This window comes from Sebastes umbrosus, chromosome 4 (assembly GCF_015220745.1).
Source record: "Sebastes umbrosus isolate fSebUmb1 chromosome 4, fSebUmb1.pri, whole genome shotgun sequence".
In the NCBI taxonomy this organism is placed as follows: Eukaryota; Metazoa; Chordata; class Actinopteri; order Perciformes; family Sebastidae; genus Sebastes; species Sebastes umbrosus.
In genome coordinates this window covers 18301976-18329973 of record NC_051272.1, presented here as the reverse complement: position 1 = coordinate 18329973, position 27998 = coordinate 18301976, and the positions used below count along the sequence as shown (strand labels likewise).

General features: G+C 40.7%; 1 protein-coding gene and 1 non-coding gene across 7 annotated transcripts; both read left to right on the top strand.

Annotated features, from left to right (window-relative positions):
* The first annotated feature begins 3 nt into the window (after positions 1–3).
* Positions 4–12296, top strand: kif23 (kinesin family member 23). Of its 6 annotated transcripts, XM_037765997.1 has the most exons (24): positions 4–157; positions 419–482; positions 658–786; positions 1941–2046; positions 2179–2315; positions 2425–2540; positions 2623–2793; positions 2998–3042; positions 3880–3992; positions 4240–4361; positions 4451–4553; positions 4635–4714; positions 4792–4911; positions 5017–5170; positions 5736–5897; positions 6012–6178; positions 6276–6449; positions 6613–6879; positions 7965–8408; positions 8626–8859; positions 9872–9960; positions 10062–10131; positions 11602–11672; positions 11753–12296. In XM_037765997.1, the coding sequence occupies exons 1-24, from the start codon at positions 144–146 to the stop codon at positions 11766–11768; spliced, it is 3168 nt and encodes a 1055-aa protein (XP_037621925.1). In that variant the 5' UTR covers positions 4–143; the 3' UTR covers positions 11769–12296. The 6 variants fall into 6 exon arrangements, with proteins under 6 accessions (XP_037621925.1, XP_037621929.1, XP_037621927.1 ...); XM_037765999.1 differs by lacking the exon at positions 4–157 and having other exon boundaries at positions 387–482; positions 7965–8342; XM_037765996.1 differs by lacking the exon at positions 4–157 and having other exon boundaries at positions 387–482.
* Positions 4043–4139, top strand: LOC119487737. The gene has a single exon (XR_005206789.1). It is a non-coding gene; the product is annotated as a Z30 small nucleolar RNA (small nucleolar RNA).
* Positions 12297–27998: the final 15702 nt, after the last annotated feature.

Here is a 27998-nt window from a genome sequence, read left to right as displayed (position 1 = left end):
ACTGGTTGTGAGCTCTGATTGGCTGGTTTTGAAACGCTCGTCTCTGATTTGAGGCGGAGGGAAGTTCAAACTAACTAACCGGAGGAACGGTAACAAAACAACAACCTCAAGAACAAGAGCAAGAAGAAGAGCAAGAAGCTACCATGATCAGACAAGTGTAAGTACAGCTTCATATATATATATATATTTAAAAACACCTGCGTTTAAAGTACATTACCTAGGAGTATCACGCTAATGCTACATGTCGTCTAACAGTTTACCGGCTTCTTAACGGCATCCTAGCGACTAGCTAGCTAGCTAGCTAGCCTAGCCGCTAGCTGTTAGCCGGGGGGTAATAAGCCGTCTGTCCGGTCCTGCCCGAGGCTCTGTTACCACGCTGACAATGTACTGTTAATAATGAAATGATATTATGTTTCAGGAAGGGTAAAACCCCCCGCAGGCCGCCTAAAAAGCCCTCCAATACCCAGAAAGACCCGGTTGGGGTGAGTCTCACTCAACGTGTAGCGTTCACTAACGTTACTTTTGGGGGATGTGATATGTGAATGTGTGACAGGTTGTAGTTAACGTTAAGCTCAGTTAATTGTTTCCCCCCAAAGTCACAATGAACTAAGAGTAGTAAACGAACACACACGTCCTGCAACGTTACTTTTTGCTCAGGTGTACTGCCGTGTGCGACCTCTGGGTGTGGAGGACGAGGAGTGCTGCATCGAGGTGATCAGCAGCACCACCATCCAGCTGCACGCCCCTGAAGGCTTCAAAACAAACCGCAATGGAGAGTACAAAGAGGTATTAATGTTGTTTTGTTTCCCAAGTTCTAGTACTTAAAAAGTAATAATAGCACAGGTATTTGTCATCCTTTTACACAATGATCATGTACTGTCTAATTTGATTTAGAGGATACAGCTGGTGATAGTCTGCATTTTGTTATTATAAACAAATCCCACAAAAAGACCAAAAACAACAGGTACTGCATGAGGTGACACACGTCAGCCAAAACCACAATATCACTCTATATTTCAGCTGCTTGGCAGTAATGTTAGCTGACCAGACGAAGGTCTCTCCATGAATCAATGCTGATCCTAGTGTTGTCAGAGACGACAACGTTTTGGTCGGAGACGATAACGTTTCTCGCTGCTTAGCCCCGTCACTTCACAAGACACGGAAAACCTCTGTTGGTCTGGAGGATCTGCGGCATTTATTTCTGCACAAATGTCCACTGTACATGCACTGCAGTGTGTAGTGTGCGCGCATGCACGTGAGGTGGAGCGAGCTGAGTGAAGGCAAGCAGGCAGGCAGAGGAGCAGAGTACAGCAGAGACTCCGGCTCTGGAAACCAAAGCTACGGTCTACCCTGCGTCCTCCGACCGCACTGTTTTGCAAGATGGGCTTCACTAGATATAACTTTGGTGCTTCCGTGTAGTTTATGTTGGAGTCTGAACAACGTAGACACCAGCGAGCGTGCATGGGACACCGACCCGGATTGATTTATACGTGTAAGAAGTTACAAACGGTCCCTTTAACAAGTATTGTCTGTGTAGACAAAGTCCGATATATTTTAGCGATTATTGTTAAAAAAACTATTAAAAACACATAAATGGCACATGTGAAATGTTCCTTAATTATGATGAAGAACATTTAACATGTGTCAATACCACATAGTAAATAGTCTTTGTCGAAAGTAGAAAACAATGGGCTTGTGGCTGAGTGCCGCAGAACGGCTGGGAAAGTCACAGTATTGAGACAAAATAGCACATTTAGAGATGTTCTGATACCATTTTTTTCCATTTCCAATACTAGTATCGGAACAACTCTAAGCACATTGTTGGTTTTAGTGTTTTTTTATGTCATTTGTTGACAATAGAGAAATATGAGAAAGCCAGCCTTATTCTTTCAATGTAATATATTTCCCCTAAAATATGCCATTATTATGTTTCCTCTCAGACACAGTATTCCTTCAAAAAAGTCTTTGGAGTGTCAATATCTCAGATGGAGCTGTTTGAGCATGTGGCCAAACCTCTTGTCGAAGACCTCATCCATGGAAGAAATGGTAAGAGCACTGGCCAACTCCAGAAAGAAGAAGCCACATTTGTTATTCCAACAATAAGTTTAACTATAGCCAGCTGCCTAATTTGCATACTAAATATCAGTAATTTTGCTGCATTTTCTTGCGTTGTTGCAGGTCTGCTCTTCACGTACGGGGTCACAGGAAGTGGAAAGACGTTCACCATGACTGGCTCTCCAGGCCAGGGTGGACTTCTACCTCGCTCACTTGATATGATCTTCAACAGTATAGGACCCTACCAGGCCAAAAGATATGTAAGAGAGTAAACATTCATTGTTGATAATTTCTTGTACCAACACAATTTAATAATACTTTTTAAAAAGTCTGCACATTTATTTATCTAATTTAATTTTTTTTCTTCAGGTTTTCAAGACTGATGACAAAAATGGCATGGAGGTCCAGAATGAAGTCGATGCTTTGTTGGAGCGCCAAAGGCGTGAAAACAACTTGTCTGTTCCCAAAACACCCTCCTCCTCCAGGTAAGTCTGAGTCCTGTTAAACACCAGTGTTCTGCTGCAGTGTAAATGATTTATAACATGTAATACACTACTTTAATTCCAGACAAAAGCTTGATCCTGAAATTGCCGACATGATTAAGTCAGAGGAGGCTTATAAATCTGATGGTGTGGATGAGGACAGCAGCTATACCGTCTTCGTCTCCTACATAGAAATCTACAACAACTACATCTATGACCTCCTGGAGGAGAATCAGGAGGACGCAATCAAACCAAAGTGAGTCCAGGAAATGTAAAGCGAAAGGAACACAATTCAGATATATAAACATGTATTTAAAGACTGATGAATAGAGAATCAGCATCATGTTTTAACTGTTCAGAGTCAGAGACATTAAGATATTTAAAGTGTAGTAGTTTGTAGAGGTGATTACTTCTTTTGCAAAGTAGCTGGAAGACAATTATTGTATTTTCTTTTTACTAGGTGGAATGGTGGAGGCACACCTGTGCGCCAGAACACTGAGTTCATGTATGTGGCCAGTGAATACTCGTACATCATCAGACTAGTAGCCTGATTAAGATTCTCGTTACACAAAAATCTACAGTCTAGATAGTAAATAGAACCTCGTCAAGGCTGGACACATTTTCAAACTTGTCATGGAAACTTCTTGTAGTAAAAAATCCTATCTAGTTGTCACAACAACTAAGAAGTTAGTAGGGCTGGGTTTCAGGACCGCTACAAAATAATACTCCATTTAATTTGATTTATTTATGGATCTACAAATAACACCAATGGAAGGGACAACATGTTAAAATGACAATTTATTTCTAACATGGTCTTACTTAGAGAAATATAAACATGTTTTTTGGCAAAAAGCCAAGTATAGCTAAAATTATTAAACATTTGTAAATTGACAGACTGTGTTAATAATCGATTAATGGTGTGTTGTTCTTTTTTTCCTTCTAAAGCACAATTACCATTAATTACAATTAAAATTTTCAGATTTGAAAGAATAAGAAAAGTATTAACCTGAGCAATCATTCAATACCAAATGTTGGTACGCTGCTGACTGCCAGCTACACCAGCGAATGTCTCCAGTGTTGACGAGTGTTCATTTAGTCCTACAAAATCATTACATTATCCCCTGCTGCTTGTAGTCTTTGTTATGGCAAAGCTCCTGAATGTCCTTAAACCTGCTGTCTGTTGCTTTGTATGGCACTTCATGATTGTCACTGATTATTTTTTTCATGGCTGGAATCAAGCAACATTAATATCCCCCTCCATATGTTTGATTCTACACATCTGTTGCATGAAAAATGAAATTCCACGTCGTCAGTGACTAACACTTTTATGTTCTCAATGAAGACCGCCTCAATCCAGAACCCTCAGAGAGGATCAGAACCACAACATGTACGTGTCTGGTTGTATGGAGGTTGAAGTCAAGTCTGCTGAGGAGGCATTTCAAGTATTCTGGAAAGGTAAGTTGTTGCATTTAGAAGTAAAAAAAAAAAAAAAAGTAAGGAAAACAATGCACTGATGATTGTAGATGTGACTGACCTGGCATTGCTGGCCTCCGGGTCGGCTCTGGCCAGGAAATGACCTCAGTTAATCTTCTCTCTGAGCAGGTCATGTAAGAGTTTTGTGCCTAAAATAGTAGAAATTGCAGGTTAGGATGCTATCTGTGAAACAACATGGTTGAAAAGACGCCTATACATGTTGTTCTAGGCCAGAAGAAGAGAAAGACGGCGAACACCTGCCTGAACAGAGAGTCCAGTCGCTCCCACAGTGTGCTCATTGTTAAACTGGCTCAGGCTCCTCTTGATGCAGATGGTGACAACATCCTCCAGGTCAGTTGAAACTGAAACCAAATGTCTGGTCTCGTATTCATATAAGCACCAGTTTTGAAACTGAAGTATTTTTTGATTGCGTTTGTCAGGATAAAAACCAGGTGACTGTTAGTCAGCTGTGCCTGGTGGACTTGGCAGGAAGTGAGCGCACCGGTAGGACGGGGGCAGAAGGCACCCGTATACGTGAAGCAGGTTTGTTAGACCAAACATCGAAATTCAGTTTTATTTGAAGCTGAAGTTCATGTGAGATTAAACAACGTTCTTACATCGCAGGTAACATTAATCAGTCTCTGCTGAATCTGCGGACGTGCATCGAGATACTTCGAGAGAACCAGATGTGTGGCACAAACAGGGTATGAATGGCCACTAAAGCTGAATACTGTCATATCTACTGATGAACCATGTAGGTGATGTAGGTTTTCTCTTACAGATGGTTCCCTACAGAGACTCTAAAGTAACCCATCTGTTCAAGAACTACTTTGACGGAGAGGGAAAAGTCAAAATGGTTGTCTGTGTCAATCCCAAAGTTGACGACTACGAGGAAACCTTGGTAAGTTCATGTTGCACCTTCACTGTGTCCCCTCAAACGCTATTTGAATGAACATGTTAAGTTGCTTTCTGTTTGACGCACAAAAGACGCACTCTATTTGTCCAGCTGGTGATGCGGTTTGCAGAGATGACCCAAGAGGTGGAGGTGGCTCGGCCAGTGGACAGGCCCATCTGTGGCTTCACCCCAGGTCGTCGCCATAGAAACCAGGCCTTTAAGGAGGAACTGTCTCGCAAGCTGGACGAGCGTGGCGGTCCAATAGGTAAGTTATGCAGCGTATAAGCCAAATATTCGAAATAAGACTGTTTACAGTATTATGACACTTTACTAACATATGTTGGACCAAATGTAAGATGAGCTGGATTATAGGAGAAATAACTTTAAGAAAAATTGCATATTAAATGTATTGTCAATCAATAAAAACAAAAAAACTAAACAAAGTTATCAGCGATAACTGCTGTATGAGCGCAGTGCAGAGCGATTAGCTAGCCAGTGGGGGACACAACAAAGAGACTCACATGCATTAAAATGCATGGCTATGTAGACGAGGACATGGTTTCCGCCAGAAAAGTTGTTAGGGCCGGCGGGTGGCTTGTCACTATAATGAGCATAGCGTTGGTTTACTTTAAGCGAGTCTGAGCCACTTCTTGTTGCTCACTTTGGGGCTAACCTCCTTCACATTAATCAGCAGGTTGCAAGCAAGACTCCGGCACTTGGCTTGAGTCTTGAGGATGTCTATGTCTTTACATTGAAAATAGTTGTTCGCTGCTATACTAATGCTCTGAATTTCAAATTTAGCACCTTTTAATTCTCTGCGTTTCCTTTAGACATGCCCTCTGTTATAAACCACCTGGTGCACAGCCTCCCACCTTTACCCTCCTCTGAGCTGACCGACCCCCACGATGACATCACCCTGCCCAGGCTGATCGAAGCTCTGCAGAACAGATACAGGATCAGGCAGATGATGATTGACGAATACAACAACGCTGGTGCCTGCTGACATCCTACCTCAACCCACAACTCGCAGCTTCGACTGTTCAGGTTACTTGAAATATTGCATTTCTTATCTTGGCTCTCATGTTCTCTCCTTCGTGTTATTTTAGCCAACAGGATGAAGTCCATGCTTCAGGAACTGGACAACAACCTAATTTCCAAAGACAATTTCATTCATGAACAAAATGGCAAACTGGTGGATAAGGATAACATCATCCAGAGCAACAGGGCAGAGATCGAACGCTTGGAGAAGAAAACCAGGATGCAAGAACACAAGGTGACAGACAAAAACATTGAAACCTCCCAGAGATTGCTGGATTGTTTGGTAGATATGTTGCTCAGTTTCTTAAACATCCAACATGGTTCTCTTCCAGATTGACATCCTGCAGAAAACGACTAAGATCTACGAGGACGACAAGCGTTCTCTTAAGCACGAACTGGAAACCAGAGAGCAGAGGCTGCAGAGGGAGCAGTGTGACAAGAAACGCATGGAGCAGCGCATGCACGGCGTGGTCACGGACACCCAGCACAAGTGGTCGAAAGAATGTGTGAGTTACTCCTCTCGGAGCAGGCTGATTAATTGGGTAGCCTTCTATGCACTGTAGACTGTTAAAGGAGCACGCCTTGGAATATTTTGTGCGTCAACTTTCCCAATGATCGTTTATACAGTCAGTGGTGTTGAGCTTTAACATTATACCTCTTGCTGTGCAGGACCGACGCGTTAATGCGATGCAGCTGGAGATGCAAAACAAGCTCTGGGTGAAAGACGAGAAGCTGAAGCAGCTCAAGGCCATCGTGACGGAGAGCAAGACTCCAGGTCGTCCTGATCATTCAGGTCGTCCTGATCATTCAGGTCGTCCTGATCCTCCACCTCGTCAGACGCAGCCTCGTCAGACGCAGCCTCAGCCTCAGCCTCAGCGGCCTTCCAGAGAAGAACGCCTCCCTACAAAGAGATCGGCCTCGCCCTCACCTGTCCCTGTACGTTGTGTTGACGGTGCATATCTGGAGCACCTGCACAGCTCCTGATTAATGTATCTGTCTTTCTCACCGGACTAACATTACTAATCCCAATGTGATGGCAGTTGATGCATTAACATAAGAACCTGTGCATTATAATGTAGTACAGTGCATTAGTCATGCAGCAGTAACTACTGTGGTGAAACTTAAAATTTGATTCTCTGGTAACTTTTAAAGTTGTCTGTAATGTTGAGTTGCATTGGAATAAGGCTGCAACTACAATTAATTTCATTATTGATTAATCTATGGATAATTTTTTCAATTACTCAACTGTTTAGTCTCAGAAACTGGTGAAAAATGTCCATCGCAACTTTCCAAAGTCCGAGGTGTCATCATCAAATGTCTTAAGAGATGAGATGAGAGGCATCAGTAAAAAAACAAACAAGATATAATAAATATGTAAAGATATAATAAGTAAACATTGAAAAACAAAAGCTCCAAAGATATTCAATTTACAAATGTTTTGAACAAACAATCCTCAAATTAAAGAAGCTGAAACCAGCGAATGATTGGAATTAATCTGCAACAACTTTGATTATTTATCAGGCAAAAATGTCCATCAATGAATCAACTGATGTTTCAGCTCTACAATGCAATATATTCAAATGTCTTCTTATTATTTTGTAACTATATTTACATACAGTAGGCATGCAACTAACGATTATTTTCATCATAGATTGATCTGCAGATTAATTCCTAATTATTTGGTCTACTAAACATCATGTTTGGCATTTCTGCTCGAACAATAACCTAAATAATTGATTGTCAAAATAATTTATAAGATACATTTAGTAGATTTAAATTACAAACCGCCGATCGACTGATAGTTGCAGCTCTAAAAATAGACGGAACTCTTTCACACACTCAACAGAAATGTAACATAATCCTCACGAAGGTCGAATGTGTTTCAAGGCCGTTGTATTAGATTACATTAGACTGCAGATCTCTGCTGCCCTGTTCCTCCAGCTACTGTAACATTTCATTCTTCAATTCTGTGATTTCTTTGTACTAACTGTATCTAACCGTGCATGTCTGTCATTGTGCAGTCTGTCCACTTTGCTCCCCAGTACCCAGTTGATTCTCCCCGTGTCAGCCCAGTTGATTCTTCCCATGTCAGCCCAGTTGATCCTCCCCATGTCAGCCCAGTGCCAGAGCCAGTCAGTGCCACTAGAGTTGAAGAGGTTGAGGAGGTTGAGGAAGATGAGGAAGATGAGGAAGATGAGGAGGTTGAGATGAACCCAAGACCCTGCTGCCCCGTCCCCAGCAGCAGTAGCTCTACGTCTGTGTCTAACTGTGTCTCTTCATGGGAGCAGCAGGCGTCCAAGGACAGCAGGCAGGGTTACTATTCCCCTCGTACGCCCACGAGGACCCAGTCCCCAGCCAGCTCCTCAGCCAGCCAGACCAGGAGGAGAGCTCTGTGTCAGGCAAGAGAGGAAGAAGAGGCCATCTCCCCTATATATGATCTAGACATAATTGAGAGGTGCTACAGGGTCAGTGAGTTAGCTACAGGCAGCATAACGTTTTATAATGTCTCTGATCAGGTTTTTAAGTGATTTATTTTTTTTAATCAGGCAGAATATTTGACAGTCTTTCCCAAATTTAGGTTCTCCGACGGATATCTTTGTCAGGATTTGATGTAATCATTTGCCCGCTTAGTCATATGCATTTTTTATTTCTTCTTTTTCAATATGCTTCTCCGCTCTGTAGACGACGACGCCGGTGCGGCCGCTGCACCGTCGCTCCCGCTCTGCTGGCGGGGAGAAGTGGGTGGACCACAAACCCTCCTCCAGCCTGGACTTGGGTACAGTTTTGCAGCCGGTCATTCCCAATGCCATCCAGGTGTCTACCCCGAGTGAGAAGGCCCTGTCCAAGTGCGACAGATACGTGTTAACGCACCAGGAGGTCGCCTCTGATGGGGAGATTCAGACAAAACTTATTAAGGTAAGTACGCTGCAAATTTAAAAAAAAAAAAAAAAAATCTACCCAGGGAAAGCATTTGATGTTAGGTTCAATGAAATGAAACCAAATAGCAATTAATTCTGATTATCAGTCTTAGGTATCCACCAACATTTTCAATCACAGCAGAAGCTGCTGTAGCTGGTGCAGTAAATAAATACTATCATGTATGTTTCACACTCATCAAAGGACTATGTTCATTTTAAGACTTTATTTCTGTAACTTCTATATATGTATAGCTGCATCAATCTCACCCATGCTTGTCGCTGTTTGCTTCTGGTTCTGGGAGAGGAAAATTACAACGTCCCCACTCTAGTCTGCTGCATATTCTAAAAAACATGTTTAGGGCAGAGTGTCTCGAGTGTCGGCATCATCTCAGTGGGTACATCTCAATGATCCTTTTTCAAAATTGGTTATGAATTACTGAAAACATTTCACTTCTTTTTTTCTAAAATCTTTTTCGTTACTGATATTTAACCAAGAGACCTTGTACAAGGTTAATGTTCTCACAACGGCAAGTCATGTTCTTTGACATAAATCAGGAACTGCTTGAGAATATCGTCCGAGACAGCGCGGCCTATGAGTGGCTAAAAGCTGCTTTTATTTTGGTTAAAGGGGCACATTTCAGGCCGGATATTAAGTCATAGAGAACCGATACTGATCCTTTTGGTTACTGGATCGAAGTAGAGCACCAGATCGATACTGTTGGTGTCAGGTGCCTTTAGGAAAGCAGGATATTTGAGACTGCACAGTGTCTGATCTGTAAATATCTAAAGAAGTGGGCCTTTGGCAAGTTAAACCTTCAAGTCATCTATAAACAGGTCTTTGAAGCATGTGAGCTTTGTCTGTGCCCGTTTTGGTATCTTACATCTTGCATGGAGAGCATGAAACAGTGGTTAGAGGCAATAGTGTGACCCACAATGTAACTTCTGTTTTATGTGTAACAACAAACTAGGATGAACTACTAACTTAAATTGGCTATTCCTCATTGTTTCAGGGTGATGTGATTCAGACCAGAGGAGGGGGACAGGCGGTCCAGTTCACGGATATTGAGACACTGAAACAGGAGCTCACCACAGTCCCAAGGTAGCAGCCGACAGCCAGTAATGAGCTGCAGATTTAGTCGCCGGCTGTTATAATGATGTTCCAACATATTTTCTTTTGTCTCTTTACATTTATGTCTGAAGGCGCAAAAGAAGATCTGCAGAAGGCACCCCTGCCAACGGAGATGGAGCTTGGACTGATGTGGCGTCGAGGGTAGGATAATAATATTGATTAGGCTCCAATAAACTAACGTATGTGTGTCTTGGTTTAGAAAGCAGACGGATCATGAAATTAACTTGACTTTACATGCATGTAGGAGCTAGGTGGCCAGTCTAAAACTAGGGCTGCACAATTAATCAAAATGTAATGAAAATCGCAATTTGGCCTACTGTAATTTTCAAATTTTCAGAATGAGGAGGAACCCACAATATTTGTTTAAAGGTGAAATGTGTGTCAAAATACCATTTTAAATTAAATATTGTGCTGCAGAGATGTTATGGTCTACACATCATCTTCTACAGACTTAAGAAAACATCGTTGTTTGGTACAGATCCCCGCAAAAATCACAACATAATCATTTGTTTTTCAATGAAAATGAGAATAATGTAAAAATGATCACACCCTCTAATATTGCAAATCATTTCGCATTTGCAATGTCAAAATAATCGCAATTTGATATTTTTTCAAAATTCTTGCAGCCCAATCTAAAACACATCCAAACATATGGCTCTCATTCTTTTAGTTAGAAAATTTTATGATCGGAGAGAATTTCATAATACTTAAAGGCTACGAACAATTATTTTTATTATTGAATTTCTCCATTAATCAATGAACATGTATATAAAATAAAATGTTATATCATCAAATTAGTTGTTATGACTCACCAACAATCCGAAACCCAAAACCTATTCATATTACAATGCTAATAAATCACACATGATAAAGAAAAGCGGTAAAAATTAAACAATTAATGATCAAAATTGGCGCTGGATAATTTTGTGTCAAATGACTGATCACTCAACTCTAAATAAAATGCAGCCCGATACAACACCCTCTAACTACAGGCTCAACAGTTACACTAGAGTTAAATCAATACATCTCTGACACAGAACTGAACATCAGCTTCATAAGATAAGGTTTATTGTAGAGCTGCAACGATTAATCAAATAGTTGTAAACTAATTAATTAATCACCAACTATTTTGATAATCGGTTTGAGTCATTTTTCCCGCTTCTTAAATGTGAATATTTTCTGGTTTCTTTACTCCTCTACGAAAGTAAACTGAATATCTTTGAGTTGTGGACAAAACAAGACATTTGAGGACGTCATCTTGGGCTTTAAGAAACACTGATCAACATTTCTGACATTTTATAGACCAAACAACTAATCAATTAATTGAGAAAACAATCAACAGATTAATCGTTAGTTGCAGCCCTAGTTTATTGTAGGGCCCTTGTTTTAGAGATATACCCAATTAACTAGTCTTATATCATATCTTCTGTGCATGGCGTTATTCATATTTTTGTACATAATCCACCCCAAGTCAGCTCATGTAGCCCTCTTAACACACAACCACTGCAGGCATAGACAAACATTTAACAAAGAAGCAACAAAGTGTTTATCATCAGATTCATGTAAACACTTCAGAGTAGATTTGGGTCCTAATTGGTGTTTTGTTTGCAGTGTTCTGTGGCTGTGGAGATGAGGGCCGGATCAAACATGGGCCCTGGCTTTGAGCATCATGGGATCACCAAGTAAGCCGTCTTTAGATCACATCTGAGAATACCGTTTCCTCTGCAGTACAGTGCTTGATTAACTTTCTTCTCTTTTACAGGCGCAGAAAACCCTAAAAGCGCCCAACGGCTGCTCCAGCGATCACTCCCCTCTGCCCTCACCTGGCTGTTGTGCAATAGTCTCTGAACCTTTTTATATTTAGCTCTAGTGATAATATTTAAACATTTTCCACACTTTTATATATGCAAAAGTGTATATACATGGGTCACCAAAGCTGTTTTGTAAAAATATTTTATATGTTGTATTTGAACCAATAGAAAACGAGTGTGATGTGATTCAGTAAAGGATGGTGGCGAATATTTAGTTACTGTGGCGCTGCTCTTGTTTGCACATTTGTGTGTAACACACCGGTAGTCACATTTGATACTTGGCACATGAGGAGGAGTCATTGTGAAGCTGTCACAGTATTGATTTTTGTCCACTACATATGTTTTCTGTCTCTTGATTGTTGATTTATATTGAGCAAAGTAGAGTTTGAATAATCCAGTTCTTCTTGATATTTCTTTCTTTATATAATTTGCTTCTGTCACTGATGAAACTCTCCTGCCTTCACTGCACTCAGGAATAAAATTCCTTTGAAACACTAGTTTTGAATTTTCAATTAGTTTTTATTTTAGTTTTAGTTAGTTTTCAGCGAGTTTGCTAGTTTTGGTTTAGTTTCAGTTTTTTCAGAAGGATTTAGTTTTAGTTTGTTTTTGTTAGGGCCAGCTATGATGTCTCAGAAGTATGTAGCTATATACATACAAAATAACTGGTTGGAGAACTGTAGGAATGGCCTGATGTTTCTTCAAGCTACTTTAGTGCAGCAATAGCGGCATCTCCTGGAAGGTCAAGTCCGTTCAATTTCTGTGGTTCAATGTCACGAGAGTTGACGTAAATTCATGCCGTCTCTTTTGTTCGGTAGTGATATATTAGAGCTAAAAAAATTAGAAATGTATTTTATTTTTATTGGCTTTTATACCCAGTCAATATAGTTTTAGTTTTTCTTAAAATATATAGTTTCAGATTGCTAAAAATATTTCTCACTGCTTATTTTCATTTTAGTTTCAGTTGTAGTTTACTATAATAACCCTGGTATATGCAAGTAAATTGAATACAACGCAAATTTGACAGTACATTGCATAATGCTCCAAGCCAGAGGTTCCCAACCTGGGGTCTGGGCCCCCCTAAGTTGAGCGCCAAAGATCACAGAGGGTGCGCCAGAATTTAGATTTGCACATGTACTGTATAAAGAAAAATCCTAATAACAGACTTCCTGGATAATTTATACAACGGTCTCTAAATAAAACTATTCAAAAATATATATTTTTTTGCTACTTAATAGGCCACATTCTGGTCAAACCTGGTATTTGTGCACAGCTGCAGATAGAGATCAAGACAGAATAATAATATCAGTATTATACTGTTAGTAGAATTAGATTCCAGTCGTGGCTGCGTTGGATTGTTTCTGACTCGTGTGATCTAAACATTTCCAATAACTCCAGAGTGTTGTTGAGTCCAAAAGTCAAAATCTATTGGAAAAAGATAGATGTAATTAATTCACAACATTCTTATCTAATGAAGTGTTTCCACTGCTCCAAACAACTAGTACCAGAATCATTTGTGACCACTAGATGGAAGCACAGGACAGCAGTACATTACAGATGTTGAACACAGAGGTTCAGCTGCACTGCAGGATACATGAGGCTCATAATGCCTGACAGCATCATACTCGCACTGCACTATTCTGTCAGCATGTTGACAATATGACAAGAAATGCTAACTTTATTGATGTTACTAAAGAGAAGCACAGAGTTTAAATGTCTGTGATAAATTGTAGCATTTTCTCAGTTATGAGGAGCTATTTAGTGCTGCTTTAAAACAGATTATCAATCAGCAGAACTGTTGATGGGCCACTAAGGAGAGACTGCCCGTTTACTTCAAAACGGTGCTTGAAAAAGAGATTTAACGTCCCGTTGACGCTCTGGGCGATCCGGTGCCGAGAGTTTAGCAATATTCTCTCTCATATAAACAAAGTCTGCTTTCAATTACTTTGCAGAAATTGCTTTCCTGTGCTCATGCTTGATTAGATATGCATTACGTTAAACAAGACACCTTGTATATAAATCCACATTAAATTAGTCTGCTTGGCTGCCTTCAGGTAAAGTCAGCTGGGTATTAAATATTAAAAAGTCTGAGTATGTCCTGGCCTTCACTGTTGTGTGCTTCGTTCTCAACTCAAGTTTGGTGGCTTAGTCATAACCTACAAGCTTTTTTCTTTTCTTTTTTTACTGTTTAGTTTACAGACAAAGGGACTAGGTTCAATATTGGTATTAGCGGAAAAAGTATTAAGAATCCTCTTTTTAAGGCGAGACACCCCAGGAAAAACATAATCTTTCATGTACTGGTCATTTTTGCTTCTGTAAGAAAACATCCTAAATACACATTTAGGAGTTTATTTTTACTACTTTGTCTATTTCCGTCTGTACATTTCTCCGAAATTCACCAAAAGTTATTCATTTGCACATTTAAACATACAATTAAAAAAAACTTGATATACAAAAAATAATTGTCTTAATGCAAGTAATCAACTGGTGAAGTTTCATGGTGAAATCTATTAGTTAACATTTCTTTTTTTATCCTATTCACATGTAATGTATTCTGTAGTGTGAATGTTTTTACAGAGGGGTTTGTAAAAGTTACTTTCCACCAATGTATTTGTATTTTTACTATGACAAAAAGTTAAGCAGTAAATTACTGATCTAAAAACAATCTAGGATGTATTTCATACCGCAACAAATGCAGCAAAACTCCAACGCACTAAACCGTCATCGTCCAGTTTCACCATCTCTTATCAGCTGAGCATCGGCAGTGTAATGACCAGCCGAAGCTGGAGGTACAGTCATCCAGGCTTTGAGTAGACAGTTGAAACCTCATCTACTACTAGTCTGGCTGGGTTTCAATTGGAAAGCACTGGAGAGTGACTAACATGGAGCCTCTTGGAGAGGGTCAAGAGCCCAGAGCAACCAGTGGCCATTAAATTCACTCCTATGAGATATTGAGTGCTCTGCTTTTTGACCAGGCTCTGGTCGGCGTGCTGCACCACACTATTATCCCCAGCTCCTCACTGCGAGCCCTCCACAACCAAGTGGCGCGAGTATTATAAAGATGTTATTATGAAACTCCTGTTGAGTCTCCTGATCAACATCACCAGTTTCAAAAGAGACACTTGAGGAAAATAAATGAAAACTGCACACAAAGGCCTCCAATAAGCATAAACCAAGTCTTACAGACAACACCGTTCATCCGACTGTACGGTAAGAATACATCATTCTGCAGCTCCAGGCTCATGATTACGCATTATACTCATCAATGTTATTAAACTTGCTGGAGGGGATTCTGATGTTCTACTTGAATACACACAGTCAATTAGACCATCGCAGATTTTAAAAGAGCAAGCCTAATTGCAATGTTTTATTGACTCTTTGCTTGAATGGCTCTGATAAAGAGGTCTTAAGCTGCCTTTTGGTGCCGGCAGGATGAAATCATTTTCACACCAATCTATGATGCTGATGAGGGCCATTCATTATTCAGAGATTCAAAATAACACTGCCCATTATTTTACCTGTCATTGAATCATTTCCTCAAACCGTATCTGATTAAAAATATATTTTTTTAACTTTCATAACATGTTATTTTACTCACTGATTGCTCAAAAGCTTTCCGTTTTATATAATATATACTAATGGATGGGTACAAATATTTACAGCTAATGGTGGTAATATTTTGTGTGGCAATATTGTATCAATACCAGGGCTGTCAATCCATTAAAATATTTAATCGTGATTAATCACACATTTTTTGTCTGTTCAAAATTTACCTTAAAGGGAGATTTGCAAGTATTTTATACTCTTATCAACATGGGAGTGGACAAAATGCTTGCTTTATGCAAATGTATGTATATATTTATTATTGGAAATCAATTAATAACACAAAATAATGTCAAATATTGTCCAGAAACCCTCACAGGTACTTCATTTAGCATAAAAAATATACTCAAATCTTAATATGGCAAACTCAAGCCCAACAGACAACAACAGCTGTCAGTGTGTCAGTGTGCTGACTTGACTATGACTTGCCTCAAACTGTATGTGATTATCATAAAGTGGGCATGTCTGATGATTCATGCATGATTCATTAAAGTTTTCTAGTTTCATAACAGTATCTTCACTCTAGCTTTAAAGTGGCAGTAGGCAGTATATATATGGCAAAATTCCCTAATAACTTTTCAGCATGTTGTAATTCAAGTGTTCTGAGAGATAACTAGACTTCTGCACCTCCTCATTGCTCTGTTTTCAGGCTTTGAAATCTAGCCCGTGACGGGAGGCTTTGACCAATCAAAGGTCATTTCATTGAGAGAGCTTTCCAATTGGCTGTGCTCCATTGATGTGACCAGAACTTGGCGTTCCTTCAACAGATTTCACAATTGCGGCGGCGTCACAAACTTTCTAATTTTACAGCTAAACCGTGCACTACAAGATGATTCTGAAAACATTTGAGGCGAGAAATAGGCATTAACGTAACATAATATTGATTTATATTTGATCAGCGCTGCCTAGTTTGACCGTTTGGTCGAAGTTCGCGAGTGATTGACAGCCGGCTCTCATCAGATCAGCTCTGACTGCTTGTTTTCCTCCGGCATGTGAAATCTTGCAGATGATGTTAGGAGCACCGGAGGACACAGAGGCACATGATTTTTTCAGGTTACCTGTTTCATGTACTACTGTCACGATATAGCGACCGTTTTATAAAAATAACTTTTTTTAATTATATTTGTTCCAATCTCGCCGACTTCAGCTTTAAAACTGAACCCGCTACAACCTAAAAATCGCAAGTTGCGTTAATGCATTAAAGAAATTAGTGGCTTTAACAGATTTGGTTAACATGTTATCGGGTCAACTTTGACAGCCCTAATCAATACACAGAGTGTCAATCAAGTATCAATCTATTATTATATTATCTATTAATATTGCAAATACAAATTAAACTTTTTGGTAACAATTGCTTTTTCAGTCCACTAGATGTTGCAGAGTTTTGTTTTCTGGTGCGGTCATGGGTAAAGTCAGTGGGATTGGGAGAAGTTAGTCAAAACAAAAATGGAAACATCGGAGAGATGAAATCAGAAATCAGAAATGTGCCGTCTGCGTTTAAATCAAACGTCTGGACTTATTTGGGAGTTCTTAACAAGGTAGGGAAGAAGGACATGGATCTGACACATGCAATTTGCAAGGAGTGTCGTATGAAAATAAAATACTCTGGGAATACTACTAACATGAGGGATAACCTCACACGCCACCATCCAGATAGCGTTACCCGTTGACAGCGAAGCCATCGTTACATCAGCCAACACTGAACACACTTATCTTGGCAAAGCTACCTTCCAATCCTGAGCAGGTTAAGAAAATAACACAATCCATCACGTACATAATGTACAAAGACCTGCGTCCATACAATGTTGTGGAAAATGAAGGCTTTTGTTACATAAACCGCAATATATCTTGTCACAATACTCAGCTTATCACAAAATGTTTAAAATCGCAATAAGATCATATCGTGACTAAAGTATCACGATAATATTGTGTTGTAGGACCTCTGGTGATTCCCACCTCCAACTTAAACCTGCAGTAACCTTGTTTTTTGGCCACTTTGGGGCAAAAACAGCTGTAAACACAACAGTGACACAGTGTCACCTTTGGTGTTAATTTGGCAAACTTGTTAGCAAACACACTGAGCACATGAGCATTCATTTGGAGTCATGTTTGTGTCCACCTCTTGAATGTTAGTTCAATATTCCACACTTACTCCTGAGGGAAATATCTGTCCCTTTAGCTGTTAAATGCTCCACTATGTTCACCAGTTAGTCGCTAGCTTTGTCTGTCTGCTGTTTGGTGTTGAGGAGGTAGTGTACAGTGCGTTTTTAAAGATTTATCCATTGAAAACAGCTGCCTGCTACAGCTGAAAACAACGCTGTGAGAGCGGTGAGAGTTAACCAAAACAGTAAAGTTGTGGGCCCCAAAAAATCAAAACAATGAGCTGAAAGACATTTTAAAGGTGCAGTGTGTAGGATCTGGCGGCACCTAGCGGCGAGGTTGCAGATTGCAACCAACTGAAACTTCTTCCAAGCGTGTAGGAGAACTAAGCGTGAAAAAAAACATGTGAAAACACAAATGACCAGTGTTTGGTTTGTAGGGTGATTATACACTAAAGAAAACCTACTTATTAATATCGTATTTCATTTCTGCCAATAGATGCCCTATGTGTTACACACTGTTCCTTTAAAGCTCTGCAGGGCCGTAGGTTCGTCACTACGAGTGACGCGTTTCACATTACACACAGTCATTTGATCTATTATTAATATAAAAATATTGATTGTAGCAGCTTTAAAGTAGCTGTTTTGTTTTGGTATATTTGACTTGAGCAGCAGGTTCATGACCTCTTTCCGCTCCCATGATTAACACGCTGTACTGAATCAGGCTGTGAAAAGCGGGCATGAGTTTAAATAGGTGTGATGAAAGTGTAACCCTATCCAGTAGCACTCTAAACTTGGCTGTACGAAGCATCCGAGGTATGACGGCGGTTTCAGTTGCTTCCAAAGCGGTATCATAACAACTGAATGGTTGCTGATTTGAAGGGCATGTCGAAGCAAGTACCTAAATCACAGCCACAGCTGTCCTTTAAACCAGAACCCATTACAAGGTTTTCTGCTTTCTTTTAGTGGCGAGGATAACAATTCCCTGACAATGAAAACCAATTAGTGGGAAACACAAGTAAATACTGCATGAGAGCAGAGCTTTGCAGACCAAAGCTGTGAGCTGGGTCTGAACACTATGTCTTCATATGTCAAGGCCGTGGCTGCCTGCCAGCTAAACGTGTCGGGCCAGAAAGATATGCGAATGCAGATGAGTGTTGACAGCCAGTCAATTGTCATTCAGCCCATCTCCCAGCCTCTCGGGACTCATCTGGCTTTTTTTTTTTCCTCGCTGGGCTCCTCTTCACTGCTCGCTCACCTCACGCTCCTCTGCCTTAATGCATACTAAAACGCACAGTGGAGGCATGAGGCGCCGTGTTCAGTGTTAATAAGAGGTAGAAGCTCCCACGCTCTCTTTTCTGCTGGTGCGGCTGTGAAGAGCAGATGGGTCAAAGAGTCACAAACTCACAGAGACTCCCGGAGGTAAAGTTTGGTTTTTCAGCTGTTTAGAAGCACATTGGATGAGAATTGCTCTGACCCTTAAGCGCATGTGGCTAGTGGTTCAGAACACCTCGTCCCATCTGCTGCCTCCTCCTGCTCCGCTTTTTAGTCTGATATGTCACTGAGCTGCTCTACTCACTCTGTGAGGCCAACATGTTCTCATCCCAACTCGTCACATACTGGTGCTATGTCAGGACCCCTTGGCATCACTTTCTAACGCACTGGGTGGCCCAGTGCTTCAAACTCTGATGCTCCACTACGGTCGCAGTAAACACGTGGATAGCATTGTGAATTCAAACAAATGAGGCAACAAGACCACTTGCTGCACCCAATTTGACTGTTATCAGGTCATTAAATAGGTGTTACCAGTCTCTATAAGCACCACAGATGTGGGTTATTAGGGGCCTACTGTTCCTTCTACGTTGTAAAAGTGAAAGCAAATACCAACATGTTCTAACATGTAAAACTGAATGAAATATTACATTTTGAACTCAAACAAAAAAGCTACAAACAAAACTTTTAGATATTTTTTATCTACAAAAGAGGGGCCCTGCAGAAAAGGTTTGGGAACCACTATCCTAAGGAGTTTCATGCTGTCTATACTAGAGCGCCTCACTTCCGCCTCTGCTCCTGTCATAATTACTACGGTCGCTAGAGGTCGCTGTTGTGTTCTTTTATACCTTTTTTCAGTGATCTACCATGTGAATAGATGATAAAACCTACTATTGGGTGTAGTAGGCCCCTATTGACCCACATCTATGGTGCTTATAGCGACCGATAACGCCTATTTGATAGCCTGACAACAGTCTAATCGGCTGCTGAGTTAGGTTTAGGAAAAAACACCATGGTTTGGCTTAAAATTACTTTGTTTGTAAAGTGAAAGTGAAACTTAACGATGTTAACAGAAAGACGCTGTGTTAGCCAGACCTGGTTTTAACATGCATCCTGAGTGATCGGATCACAAGTGGACAGCTCTAAGTACAGGTGTGAACGCACTCAAGACGCATTGAGGACGCATTGAGATCTGATCGCTCAGACCACATTCATATATGGCCACATTCTTTTAGTAGTGTGTACGTGAATGTGTCCTGGGCCACATTAAGCCCCGCCTACTCAACTGACGTCTCGCTGGGATCCGCGGGTCTCTGAGCTCCTCATGTGAATAGACAGACAGACGCAAGCTCTCGTCTGCCTCGCAGCATGGAAACAACCTCTGTCCTCTACTGTATTCTATAGGTTACATATCTACAGACTATCAGACTAGGCACGCAAAGTGCATTATTAGATGTGTTGGCATTTTTTGTTCCGGTGATTTGCACGGAGCTGACGCCCGCTTGCCCGCTCTCTCTCACTCCTGGCTCTCTGAAGCTCTGTGCCCCACTGTTGCCTGGCAAAGGCAGCGGTACAATAACCTTTTATTTGGTGTTAATAAAATGTACCCAAATTCACAAATATGTAGGATATTACTACCGACATTCATGTAATATTACGTCACAACGTTGTGTGTTTACTACGTGTTTATTTGCATATAGAGCTGGGGAGTGAGATCCAATCATAAGTGGTCACTCAGGACGCATGTGGAGACGCATTCTAATGCCAGGTGTGAACAGACGTACTTAAGCTACTCTTAGTGTCAACTTGTGACCCGATCCCCCAGGACAATGTTAATGCCAGGTCTGAACAGGGCCAAAGACAAACAAGATGTTGTTTTTCTTCACATGGGACATGAACAGCGGTCTCCTGGGTGAAAGCCTTGTATTTGTTGGACCCTCCCACCCACCCTGTGTGTGTTTTTACGCTCTTTAAACTAAGTCACCACACTCCCCGACCACTTTCTCTGCGTCGCTATCACACAACGAGGAGCATGACAAAGTGTCGGGTGAGACAGTTAATCTCGCCGATCTGATTTCTTACTTTATGACTTTTTTCCAAAGATGACTTAAACAGATGTCGAGTCTGTCAGTGTCGTTTTTATTTCCTGACGTTATCACTTCGAGTTCAACTTGTAATGAAGAAAGCATTTGTCCTCACGCTTGTTGTTGTGGTTACGCAGCAACACTGGGAGAGTTGACCTCTGACAAATGTAATTCAAGACATGACTGATTTCTTATTGAAAATATTGGAAGTCATTGTTGTGTAGGCTCATTATAGCCAAATTGGGCTGAATAGTGTTTTTTCCTCCCTGTCTTTGTTCTTGGCAGCGGACTAAGTGCTTGCAGCTGTCAGTTGAGTGTATTCTCCTTGCCCAGTATATGTGGATATGTGGCTTGGCTGCACTTTTAGCTGGCTCTGTCCTCACTGTGGTGACAGTATGCCATGACTGATTTCCGTTGACTCACTTTCATTGTAACCACAATGTGTCCCTCACAGAGAAATCCGACTGCTTTTTTACAAGTGGTTGATCTCATCTAGTTAACGCTGCGGCGTAACCGGGCCTTGCGTGCAGTTGGCTGATTATTTAAGCAGCGCTCCAAGCTTTTTGCTGATGAAATGAAAGGAGAGGAGATGCCAGAAATGATTGCACTGACAATGGCACAATGCAGGATGATGTATGATGACTAAATGGTATTTGGGATGTGGTGGAGATTGACTCAACTTTCTCACATCACATGAAGCTTCGAGTACAAAGCATAAATGAGTGTTAAAAACACCTCTTATTAACCCACTAAACTGATATCTGTGAGTTTGCCACAGAGAGAAGGAGAATGGTATTTCAAACCTTTGTCCTGCCAATGCAAATTACTCACACTGGAACCAGCTTATCTGTGAAAACAATCTTAGGTGGCATTAGGAGGAGGGTGAAATAACACCACATGATTTTTCATATCTGCATAAAGCTCAGTCAGGTCCCTACTCGCAAAAAAATCCCACGCAAAAGCAAACACAAAAGCTTCTTTGAACACACACATCAGCTGTTTATCTTAAAATAGTCCGCCACACTGCTACTCTTGTCCAGCACCTTGCACTTTGCACTCGGCAATTACGCACGGCGCATTAAGGAGTTGTTATTTTAATTCATTAGATATGGCTAAGTTGCAAAGTTCATTCATTCTAATAAAGCAGCAGCTTTTATCACACAGGGCCAGGTATGAGTATAAAGGCTGAGATTACAGCATCCATGTGCACAAATGAGATTAGAGCCCTGGCTGCGACTGCTGTTGACAAGGTGAACGGGACAGTTGTTCCAAAAAAGCAAAAACACTGCATGACTGTGAGTTCATATAATTCACAGAGCATGCTATTTCCATGGTGCGTTTATCCGCGTGATTAATGGCCGCTCCCATTTTTGCATTTGAACATTACCTGAGGAACACATCTGCACAGGCCTTACTGGATACTAATGATCCAGCGCACGCCTAATAAACTGAAGTGAGGATCCAAATGAGGCTCAACCTGCCTGCGAGGCTAGCTTAAGCAAACACCAGGACAGCTGGCAGAGAAATCATCGTGACTAATGGTCTCAGTGTGAGACAGGAGCAGGGCTGTGGGTGGTTGTTTTACCGCGCTAAGAAGAACAGACTTTGTTTGTCTTTCTATAGCATTACAGCGTGACTGTGTGATTCTGGAAGTGTTGGCTTTGTTTATGTTTGCTTTTCTTGCCACTGTAGCGCGACACCAGGAACTATGAGAAAGTGTTGTTTGTGTTTCCCTCCGGAGAATGAGGTGACCTTATAAAATGGGAATGAAGAAAGAAAGAAAACTATTCTCTTCAACTGGAAATCCAGACACCTATTCTCTATAGAACAATGGTTGAACCTCCTCTCAGAACATATATCACTAGAGCAAGTCTCTGCCAAACAAAATAACCAAATCAAGGAATAAAATAAAAGTTTCTCATATCTGATCCTGCCTTTTAATCTGCTGGTGAGCTAAATGCCAGCCCGTCACCACTATCATCTTCATATTGCAATCCCACCCTTTACCTATACCCATCTTACACAGTTAAAAAAGGGCTTTATTTTTTATGTCTTTGTTCTATTTCTGTCAGCTCGTTGTTTTCTGTCATTGTTGATATTTGTCTGTTTTAGGGCTGTCAAAGTTAACGCGTTGACGCAAAATCATTTTAACACCACTAATTTCTTTAACACAATCGATCTTTCGGAGGATGTCGCGGGCTCAGTTTTAAAGCTGGAGTGAAGATACTGGAATCAAACGAAATTAGAAAACTTAACAGATCCATTGGTACCAACCGTGTCATACTAGCTTGTCGCGAAGGACAAACTTGTGCTAAATTTTGGCGAGGGAAAACTGCCATGGCCACTTTCAAAGGGGTCCCTTGACTTCTGACCTCAAGATATGTGAATGAAAATGGGTTCTATGGGTACCCACGAGTCTCCCCTTTACAGACATGCCCACTTTATGATAGTCACATGCAGTTTGGGGCAAGTCATAGTCAAGTCAACACACTGACACACTGACAGCTGTTGTTGCCTGTTGGGCTTGAGTTTGCCATGTTATGATTTGAGCATATTCTTTATGCTAAATGCAGTACCTGTGAGGGTTTCTGGACAATATTAGTCATTGTTTTGTGTTGTTAATTGTTTTCCAATAATAAATATATACATACATTTGCATAAAGGAAGCATATTTTCCCACTCCCATGTTGATAAGAGTATTAAATACTTGACAAATCTCCCTTTAAGGTACATTTTGAACAGATACAAAATTTGATTTATTTGCGATTAATCGCAGTTAATCATGGACCCTTATGTACCCCCTAGACCTCTAGGAGAAAATTGTATTAACTCGTTCCTTCAAGTTAATAACTCGTTCAAGTTAGTAAGTCGTCCCTCAAGTTAGTAAGTGAGAGTTACTTCATAGTGCACTTCCTTCAATCATTCCTGACAGTCACGTCATTGACTTCGGTAAAGTTTGAAATATATTAACAGATTCAAACTTCCTGGATCAATAACTCACAACAGAAACGTTGTTAAAACACAAACAACGACTCTTTCTAACCATAGTAAGGTAGACAACAAGCTACAACCTCATTTTAATCAAAACGAGCCGTCCTCCGAGCTGGACACATTACATTGGTCTCTATGCGCAGCCGGCTGTGAGAGGAGCGGTCAGGGACCGTCTAGAAAGTGCAACGCCGAAAAGAGATGCTATTAAAAATATTCAATAACTTCAGTATTATACAGAGTAGTACCACCAAAATTAATTCACACATCAATGGTCTCCCCATAGTTGTACTACAACACTTAGTTTGGAAAAATATGCTTTGTAGCATTTTCTAGACGGTCCCTGACCACTCGTCTCACAGCCGGCTGCACATAGAGACCAAAGTAATGTGTCCAACTCGGAGGACGGCTCGCTTTGATTAAAATGAGGTTGTAGCTCGTCGTCTACCTTACTACGGTTAGAAAGGGCCGTCGTTTGTGTTTTAACAATGTTTTGGTTATGAGTTATTGATCCAGGAAGTTTGAATCTGTCAATATCTTTCCAACTTTACTGAAGTACATCATCTAGGGGGTCTTCGTACATCAGCAATGCGTTGACTGTCAGGAATGACTGGAGGAAGTGCACTATGAAGTAACTCGTTCCCTCTGTACTAACTCGAGGAAACGAGTTACAAAATATTGTCCTCCTAGGGGTCTAGGGGGGCTCTGTACTTATGCGATTAATCGCGATTAAATATTTTAATTGACTGACAGCCCTAGTCTGTTGAAATACGTGTCCATATCCATTCTTGTGTGGCCATGTGTGTGTGTCTTGTTTTTGTCATTGTTTTTGTCTGTTTATATGTCGTCAAGGTGACCAGCTTATTCGCCCCTGTTTTTTTTGTTTTTTTTAATATGGTTTGACTAAGATTATGATTATTATGAGTATTATCACTTTTCTTTTCCTTCATTAGGCTATTAAATTGAAAAATAATGAAAATAAAGTCAATTTAGGGAGGGGGTGGTGGGGTGGCGGGCCAAAAAGAAAAAAAAAAATTGGGAATGTATTCATGCTTTTAGAAGTGGGTGGACGAATCTCAGACTAGGTGGTGTGTCTGTCAACTCATGTTTTTACTTTATTTGTATTCGACTCAGGCTCCTCTACTGTGGTAAACATAATGCGCTGTGACCTGTCCTCAGGGCAATTTGCTCTTCCCTTGTCTTTTACTCCTAATCGCATCTACCTCAGAGCCAGAAAACGGTTGTGCAGCTGTCATAACTGAAGCACAGCGCGGCGTGATGGGAGTGCATGTTTTTGCTATTATCTATTCCATCTGAGCCAGAACACAATATTAGACCTCCACTGACTGCATCCCTCTCTTTCTCACAGACCGCTGCATGATCAATACCCACATCAAAGGCTCTGCGGAGATAGCAGGACGCTTTGAAGCATGTTTGTGGAGCTGGATTTGCTGAGCTAACACGGTCCACACAGAACCCCCTTGAATAAGCTTGTTTGGCTAGCATCCTCTCTGTTTGTAGAGGAACTGAGTGGAATCTAATGGAGAACAGACAAGGCCTCTCCCCCTTGTCTTTTTTCCTCCCTTTGAGCAGCTAAACGCATCCATAGTGCCAGTGCTTTTTGCTCAAATGACATACGCTTCATTGCATGCCAGCTCAAATATTTATCTAATATCAAATTGGCTGTAACACTTTGGAGGCAGCGAAATGCCAGGAAATATTTCTCATCGAGGACACAAAATAACTTGCATCATGTTCCGCGGTGCCAAGTGCAAATATGCCGGGTAATTACTGATTGAAATGAGATGGAGTGCAGGCAGCGGCGGTGTTGTTGTTATGTGGTGACCTTGTGTTGTGACTTGAGCAGGCAGACAGAAATAAATTCCAACAGTGATTATTCTGCACTCAAAACACGACCTGTGTCCCTGGGAGGCTATTAACTATTTAAAAAGGTGCTTTTCGTCTCCTAAATGGGAAAACAGTGCATTTGGGACTTTGTGTGCTAAGTGGGTATAGCAGAAGTGGGGGTGGAGGTTCAACCACAATAAACACAAAAGCACATAACTCCTGCCAGCCATCAGAGAGAGTCAGCAACTCTGCAAATGAATCATCTCTCTGCATGCAAATCCCAGACGAGGATGAGAAGCCCTTTCTATAAATCACACAATAAACCACATTTGTGACGCTTTTGACTTTTAAATCCACATATTGTTGAATCTTCTGGTAAGTAATTGCACTATTTGGTGTATGCAGAGCAAAAGGTTTGACTCTCCAGTCGGCTGTGGCTCATTTGAAAGTGAAATATGGTGAAATGCTGACATCTCTTTCTCTATCCCTCCCAACACCAGGGGCACCACTGCATTAGCATCCCTGTCTCTCTCTCAATCTCTCTTTCTTTCTCATTTACATTATGGATGGTTCATTTAGCTTACATGACCGAGTGAATACATAACCCAGGGCAATTCAAAATACCGCGAAGGCCCGGAGGGATAAAATGAAACCACATAAGCAGAAAAGATTGCTGCACCGCCATCTGCAGCAGCTTTTTTTTTTTTCAGCTCTTCCTCTTTAATGTGGTTGATAAACATGGCTGCCCCTCGCCCAGATGTGTGGGTCCAACAAGGTGTATCAGCTAAAAACTGTGAGTGATAAATTAAAGAAACAGTTGATCAAGTTGACCTTTTGCTTATCAACTCCCATGTACAGCAACATACTAAATACTACTATTGGTTTATAAAGCACTGAATTATTTAGGGCCAAAATACATTTTTCAAACCTAAACGTGGAGAAGCAGCGTTCAGCGTTTTTATATCTGGAACAAACTCCCAGAATACTGCAGATTCTTTTAAATCAAGGATGAAGACTTTTCTGTTTGCTGCTGCCTTTTATTAAATCAAACAATTATTAATTCCTCACACTGCACTGTTACTTTTATTCTTGCATTTTATGCCTTATTCTATTTTAGCTTGTTTTAATTTTCTACTGTCTTGGCTCTTTAATGACCGTTTTTAATTGCATCTGAATGTCCTTCTGTGGTGTGTTTCTTTTGCACTTTGTCTCGATGCTTTTGATGTTTTATGTGAAGCACTTTGTATTGCCTTGTTGCTGAAATGTGCAATATAAATGCCTTGCATTATACAGCGATTGTCCACCAGCCTGGGCCAGATTTAGATTTCTCCACATATTGAAGCGGTGCGCATGGGGCTGTAGAAAGAAACATACTCGGTATTTAAAAGGTACAGTGTGTAGGATTTGGCGGCATCTAGTGGTGTGGTTGCAGATTGCAACCAACTGATTACCCCTCAGCTCACGCCTCCCTTTCCAAGATTGCGGTAACGTGAGGTGCCGAGTGCAAAACAGAAGCCATCCTTACCATAATAACACTACTTCAGGAGCAACAGAACTCAGATGGCAGCTGGCGGTACCATGAATTTGCAGTCTGCGGCTCACGTTACCGCAGTTTCACAAGCGTGTCGGAGAACTACGGTGGCCTTCAGGTAACGTAAAAACGTTAAAGTCTCTCTCTAGAGCCAGAGTTTGGTTTGTCCATTCTGGGCAACATGGCAGACTCCGTGAAGAGGACCTGCTCCCTTTGTACTGTAGATATGAACAGCTCATTCTAAGCTAACAAAACGCAACGATTCTTAGTTTCAGGTGATTATACACTTATAAAAACATAGTTATGAATATTATATTCCATTTCTGCTAATAGATCCCCTGAAATGTTACACACTGGACCTTTAAAGCTCTGCAGGGCTGTAGGTTTGTTACTACAAGTGACATGTTTCACATTACACATCGTCATTTGATCTAGTATTAATATAAAATATTGATTGCAGCAGCTTTAAAGTATTAACTAACTACATTAGTTTGTTGGTTTACAGGTTAAATAAAAACAACAATTGATAACATTTTTATGTACATAATTCTTTTTTTTCTCTTTTTTTTTAAATGCATCCACAAAGCTTTTAGAAAAGTGCCAAATAAAAGTATGTTTTTTCCTGGAAAGAAAATATTATGATTATGAATTAATAATTTTTTTAATTTTGGCGGGTCCAAAATGAATGTTCTATTTATCTCTGTGGAAGATATCTGACGTTTGGTTCCCACTTGTAACAAGGCTTGTGAGCCAATAGTAAAATGCCGTTGGTATC

Excerpts from the sequence above, each read along its gene's own strand:
- kif23 (XM_037765996.1), top strand. The coding sequence starts at position 402 with ATGATATTATGTTTCAGGAAGGGTAAAACCCCCCGCAGGCCGCCTAAA. Across the intron at positions 2,047-2,178 it reads CCTCATCCATGGAAGAAATG|GTCTGCTCTTCACGTACGGG; the intron begins GTAAGAGCACTG and ends GCGTTGTTGCAG. Across the intron at positions 6,880-7,964 it reads CCTCGCCCTCACCTGTCCCT|TCTGTCCACTTTGCTCCCCA; the intron begins GTACGTTGTGTT and ends GTCATTGTGCAG.